This window comes from Ceratina calcarata, unplaced genomic scaffold (genome assembly GCF_001652005.2).
Source record: "Ceratina calcarata isolate Rehan_Ccalc_2016 unplaced genomic scaffold, ASM165200v1 scaffold294.2, whole genome shotgun sequence".
NCBI classification, from domain to species: domain Eukaryota; kingdom Metazoa; phylum Arthropoda; class Insecta; order Hymenoptera; family Apidae; genus Ceratina; species Ceratina calcarata.
This window is the reverse complement of record NW_017151812.1, coordinates 1-6,256: the sequence shown is the minus strand read 5'-3', so window position 1 is coordinate 6,256 and position 6,256 is coordinate 1. Positions and strand designations below refer to the sequence as shown.

Below are 6,256 nucleotides of genomic sequence, written 5' to 3'. Positions count from 1 at the left end.
GACATGAACATCAACGATTTTTTCGTTTTCTAACGTAAATTTCTAATGTAAAGTTCATTCACCTATTTTTGTTTAAACATTAAAGTTCCAAGTTTGACAACAAAGTGTATTCTATTTATTATTTACGATCCCTGTACAGCAGCTCGGTATTTTTTAATTATTTATTACGTTGTGCCAACTAAATATTGATTTGGACTTTGTGCCGTCACATTCTTATTGATCCACCCAGTACGTAGTTCTTCGTTTCGAATAGAAGTCTGGTTCTCATTCATTAGAGACCGTGTCCTTCGCCAAGTCTCCTTCAAGACTCTTAGCAAAGCCCGAGGACTATTTTCTGGTCCACGGAGAGTGACTCTCTTTAATTAGATATACAGATACCGGCGGTAACAAATTCTCAGCCACGGGCGACAATACCGCGGCTAGGCTGTGTTCTCGTTAAAAATCGGCCTTGCAATTAGTCAACCTCATCGCGATAGGCATCGGGCTTTGTCCCGCGTGCTAATTACGAATTAACACGGTGGACGTGTTTTGCGCGGCTCGCGGGATTTCGTCATGGGAGATCGTTCGTCGTTTCCAGCTGATCTTTATGGGGCATTGTTTAACACTTTCGTGATTGTTCGCGGAAATCGACCCTGAGCTTCATTCGATATGCTCTCTAATCACGATTTAAATATTTCTACGTTCCTAATTAACGCTTCAACAATTTATTATTACACTGCATTTATTTATTAAAATAAAACATGAGACTCAATTAGAAAGTGCATTTTATATTCTTATGCATTGTCTCTATTCTCTGCACATTCAATCTCTTTATAAATGTATAAAATCTATAATCTATTGATCAATATTTCAATTAACGATTCCCCATAAAGATAAAACCAGTAGTAATTTCAGCTAACTTATTGTCAGAGTATTTGACTCACCGAAAATAACAGCAAGTCTCCAGTTTCCTCCCCAGCTCGATTTAGCACTCGTATTCTAATCTACAACAAATAAAGCAATAGCCGAATGATTAAAAAATGTTTAATACAATTTTAACAAACTTTTCTGTTCAGAAAATTGATTAATTTTATCTGGGACAAACAGTGTAAACTGTAGGGAGGGTAGATGTTGTAATCCTATCGAATATGCTCGTTTCGTGGTGCGATTCGAGTCCCGATTTAAGATCGGCTCGCAGACCTCGTAAACCCGCACCGTAATTACGCGCGTGAGTGATAAAACGGTCTTAAAATATACGACAAACAGTCACACAGCACGAAATAGAAATGATCGATAGGCCTTGAAGCAATTTTCTAATAGAAAGCCTATTTAAATCATATAAGAAAAAACCTGGTTAATAAATAAATACAATGAGAATAAAAAGTATGGGATTCGTAGTATAAAATAAAGATACTTCTCTGGCAAAGTGAATTCATCCGACATCTAACTGAGAGCCACAGATTTCAATTCTGTACACGAACTTATCGACGGTTGTAACAACCAAGCTGAATTTCCAAATTCAGCTTTAAAACCAACGATAGAAAAATTGTGGACGCTTTTCCACGTCGAGCGTTACGATAAATAAAACGTTACTTAGAAAAGTAATAAAAGAATTGAGTGATACTCGTAGAAGATAAAGCAGAAACGCTGCTTCTCTCATTGATCAATAACTCTCACGATACATGCTCTAATTTCACAGGTATTACATTTTAAGGAGGTTCGTGAAATGTGTAAATTAAAAAGATCTTGCAAACTATTTAAATTCAATGGTTAATGTGTAATGAATATCCTGTTAAAATTTTGAATCAATCTACAATCCCTATAAACCTACAAAGCCTATATAGTATCCGAGAAAAATCAATATAAAAAATGGGTTCTTATAGGCCGGATTCAGAGTCGTTACTTATTCTTAAGATTGTCTTAAGAATTTGCTATCCCTGTCTATCCCATATTTCTAGTCCTTGTCTTGTACAGGGAACAGGGACTTGAGCAAATGCTTAAGACGACCTTAAGAATAAACAACGACTCTGAATACCGGCCATAAACGCACTCTTAAGGTCTCTTAAGTACCTTAGCCTTTACAACTGCTTTTACACGCTTTTTCCTGTACTCTCAGTTGTAAAGGTTACGGCAGGCATGGGCAAATCATTTTTACCCATACTAATCGCTCTCCCTACTATTTGTAAATGTAGATACGCGTCTGTACGTTACATAGCGTTAAGCATTGCATTCCCACCATAGCCACCATGGCTCTCGAGAACCACTTTTGCCCATGTCTGCCTGTAAGCGGAAGAACCTCCTTAAGGGTCAGTTTCTCGATATAGATTCAAATGCAAGATTAAAATATATAAGTATCAGTATTAAAACAAACCGCAAAATGTAAAAAGAAACTGTTTCCGCCCGGGATCGAACCGGGGACCTTGTGCGTGTGAAGCACACGTGATAACCACTACACTACGGAAACTTCGTTGAGACAATATTTTAAGCTGTCTCAAGAAGTTCATTCCATGCATCTTACCCTATTTAACAAATCTTTAACTTCTCATTACAAGAATATTTATATAAGATGTATAAAACAATACCTAATCATCCTGCAAATGATTCTATAGTCTAGTACCTAGAGGGCACAGGGTAGAGCATTCGTTTGTAATGCTGTAGTCAATGGTCAGACTGTATTTATCCGAACAGATAAACTTTACGTTACAAATAAATATTAGTGTCCAGGGTGCGCATAATTTTTCCCTCACGGCTCACTTCCCCTCTTTTCCGCCCGTCTTTCGAGTCCCACTACTATTCCCCTCATACGCCTTCGCTGACCATGCCTAGCATACCCCCATCAAGTACCAAACCCCACCATGGTCGCATCGTCCCCACTTTCCGGTCGAAGGAAAAATTATGCGATCCCTGCTTTCTACTAGCGCATGATAGGAAGAGATAGAAAGAGGTTTTCCATGAGGCTTTCTATTTTCTTTCAGTATCTACCGTCATACCTGTACACGAGCCTATGCCTTCCCTACTCTATCTACAGTAACTCTAAGGTTCGGTGATAGAACTTATGTATGAATCGGCATTAATCCTCGCGGAACTCGTGTGCATAAAAGTGCTTTGTGCGATATAACCTGCAATAATTTGGAACCGGCAGAGGAAATATCTACAAATATAGAATCTCTGAGGCTGTAATCTGAGAAATAAGTAAGTACGAAACGAGAATGTGAATACTACCTTGCAGTTTTCGATGTGCAAAGTGAAGATCCATTAGCCTTCTGAGTGAACAGTAATTTCTTGCGAGGGAGTCGATATCTCAAATTTCAGGATCGATTCACAGATTCTAATACTTGCACTAAACACAATATTATCAAGAATTCAAAGGACAAAAAGAGTACTAATTCAGTAAAAACTGTGAACAATTGGAAGACGCGTTCACTGCAGGATTCGGCGACTCGAACGGAATAAATATGGCGTCCTACTCGTGGCTCGTTGAGAGTTTAATAAAAGAGTAAAATTCAGTTACTCGCGATTTAACCTCACGAAATATCGATTCTCTCATTTGCTTAATAAAAGTATGAATGAAAATGATGTTAAGGATACGTACTAACAATTATTAACAGTGAAAAGTATTTTATATAACACCTCACTTGACTAACGCAACATTTGAACACCGTTCCACGAATCTATTCACCATTTTCACTTTTTAAACCGTAAAACCTTTTGTTAATGACGCAAAAATAACAACAATATGTATAACTAATTAATTAATTTACGATTCACATGAATCGTGGGCTTTATGTACTGCCTCGGATAATGAATATACGTCTGTACCCTGCGTGCGAGACTGAGATACTAAATGACCGGGCACTATATGTTTGTTTACAACGACGTTTTTACCCGAGTTTTTCTCTGTACTTGCCAAAACTGGACAAAACCAGTCTATGTTACCAGACAATCTCCTATATTTTACCATACGTTCAGCTAATCGTCTCCTACATTTAAAATCGATATTCAATTTAATAAAATCCTCTGTTACTGTTATCTAATTTAATACAATCCTTTGTTAATAGTCGTTTGCAAAGACCTTGAAAAATGGTCAGATTCTTATTATTAGTATTCGCTCGATTAATTAATTCTAAATAAGATCATCCCTTGGATGAACACAGACTATTGCGTTTATTGTAACACGTGATTATTTGCTATAAGAAGCGAGGTAAATAAACATTGAGACGCTCATACTACTCGTATTTTCGTGCACACAATATTCGTCTTATTTTTATTTTGTAAAATGGAAAGATCGGGTCAGGACTCAGCCAGTGATACCTCCGTCGACGAACGGAGAAAAACAGTACGCGAGGAGCGGAAAGTTCGTAGGAAAAAGAGAAAACGTAAAAGGGATTTGATAGATATACGTCAGAGGCTATCAAAACCGAAAAAGGTGCGGAATCATTATAATTTAATAGTCATATCTAAAATTTATCCTTCCATTCCAATTTATATCCGATACTTTCGTCCACAAATCTATGTAGAAGTGTGTGACATTATTTTCAATCTGTGCATGTATTTGTTGTACGTTTGTTAGGTTAATTGGCACGTGCCATTAAATATTTTATCAATTAATATAGTATTAATTTAATATCTCTATTTGTAAGATGTAGAGCATATATAATCTTGTTCTTAATGTTTGAATGAATTGTCTATACGCACATTGTCGCGTCTGTCGATGAATCGAATGAAATAGCGAAACACACTAATAATATTAACACTGTACCCTCCCGTTTATTTTAAATGCGAGCATGTGAAGAGAGTTTGAACGATTTTTATTTCCGAGTGCGTGTGAATTTTTCAGAAAAAACGGCAGCAGAGTAATTTCGTAAAGCTTGTAGAAGGCTTCGACGATCTTCGAAAAGAATATGTATAATAAACAATCTTTTTTTACCTTCGTTTCCATGCTTGGTCCTAATTATTTTTGAAATATCCGTCTTCCAGGAGAAGCAAACGAAGATCGATAGGAAGTCGAAGAAGCCGCAAAGTATGAAGAACTTGGCCACCAGGATTCTTCCGAAACCTGTAATTATTATTAAAGATCGCTATAGAGTAGAGAAAGAGGGAAACATGAAATGAATTTTAATTACTGTATTTTTATTCCAGTTAACTGGGATATACAGAAATGGCGCGTTAGGAAAAGCGATACGAAAGTGTAAGCAATTATATTTCAATATTTGTAAAAGAGTCTGAATTATATGTAAAAGAGACTGAATTTAATCAAAATTGATTGTTAGCTCAAACGAGTCCAGCCATGGGTGACACGGGTAACGCACGTTTAGAAGGGGACATGTGCAAACTCCTGAATGGCTATGACTCGAAATCAGAGTAAGTAGAACCGGAGAAATAGTTGGCCGTGATCCAAAAGTTTGCTTTATTTCCAGAAGTATCGTAGTGGGGAATACTAACGAAAAGGAGCCTAATCCTAAAAATATCCTCATTCCATATTCCAGTGATGAGTCTACAAGTCCTTTTCTAGGTAGAATGGATGGGTGAGTCTCAGGAAGGGATGCCAGAATGTAGGATTTCTCCTCTTCCCGACTACTTTATTTTGTCCCCACTTACGTTACCCATGATCATTGGGGAAATGTCTGATAATGTCATATCTGAGTGGGGAGAGTACATTGAGCATACAACAGCATACAGTAGTGGGGGTAGTGGGGAGAGCTCGGGAAGAGGAGAAATCCTACATTCTGGCATCCCTGGTCTCAGGTAAAAATGAAGTTCTTCAAATCTGATCGGGAATCTACGATGATTGAAGAATAAACATAAAAATATATAATCAACGATACATAAATATCTGTAGAGGAAACAAATGCAAGATGCCCGAAGAGCCGAGAGCTACCGACCTATCGAAATCTTCAAATCACAGGATTGATTCCAGAGAGTATTACGATACAGCGATGAAGAGATACCAGGAACTATGTCAATCGATCAGCAGAGAGAATTTCGAGGAGAACAATTTCAAGTTCCCAGGCGAAGGTACTGCTGGAACCCCCCTCTCGCAATTCTATGATCCTAATTTTTGTACGATTGCAGATCCGCTGACGAAAGTAAAGAAGAGGTTGAGAAACGCCTACGCGCGGTCGTTCCGCTATCAAATTATGCGGGATGTGTTCAAAGACGACGATGCGCCTGTATGCAGCACCAGCAGCAGCAGCAGTACGTTTTATTCACCGGCAGCTAAGCTGAACAATCCTTTCTTATTCACGGCCGAAGACGTTCAAAATCAGAAGTACAAGGA

General features: G+C 37.8%; 1 protein-coding gene and 1 non-coding gene across 2 annotated transcripts; one reads left to right on the top strand and one right to left on the bottom strand.

The window, feature by feature from the left end:
- Window positions 1-2,370: 2,370 nt before the first annotated feature.
- Window positions 2,371-2,443, bottom strand: TRNAV-CAC (transfer RNA valine (anticodon CAC)). The gene has a single exon. It is a non-coding gene; the product is annotated as a tRNA-Val (tRNA).
- A 1,812-nt stretch (window positions 2,444-4,255) lies between these two features.
- On the top strand, window positions 4,256-6,247 carry LOC113464189 (uncharacterized; the record flags this gene model as incomplete). Its single annotated transcript, XM_026812659.1, has 7 exons — window positions 4,256-4,405; window positions 4,957-5,037; window positions 5,119-5,167; window positions 5,250-5,340; window positions 5,397-5,504; window positions 5,819-5,994; window positions 6,052-6,247. Coding segments are annotated over exons 1-7 (851 nt in total), but the record flags the coding sequence as incomplete, so codon positions are not given.
- Between the last annotated feature and the right edge of the window lie 9 nt (window positions 6,248-6,256).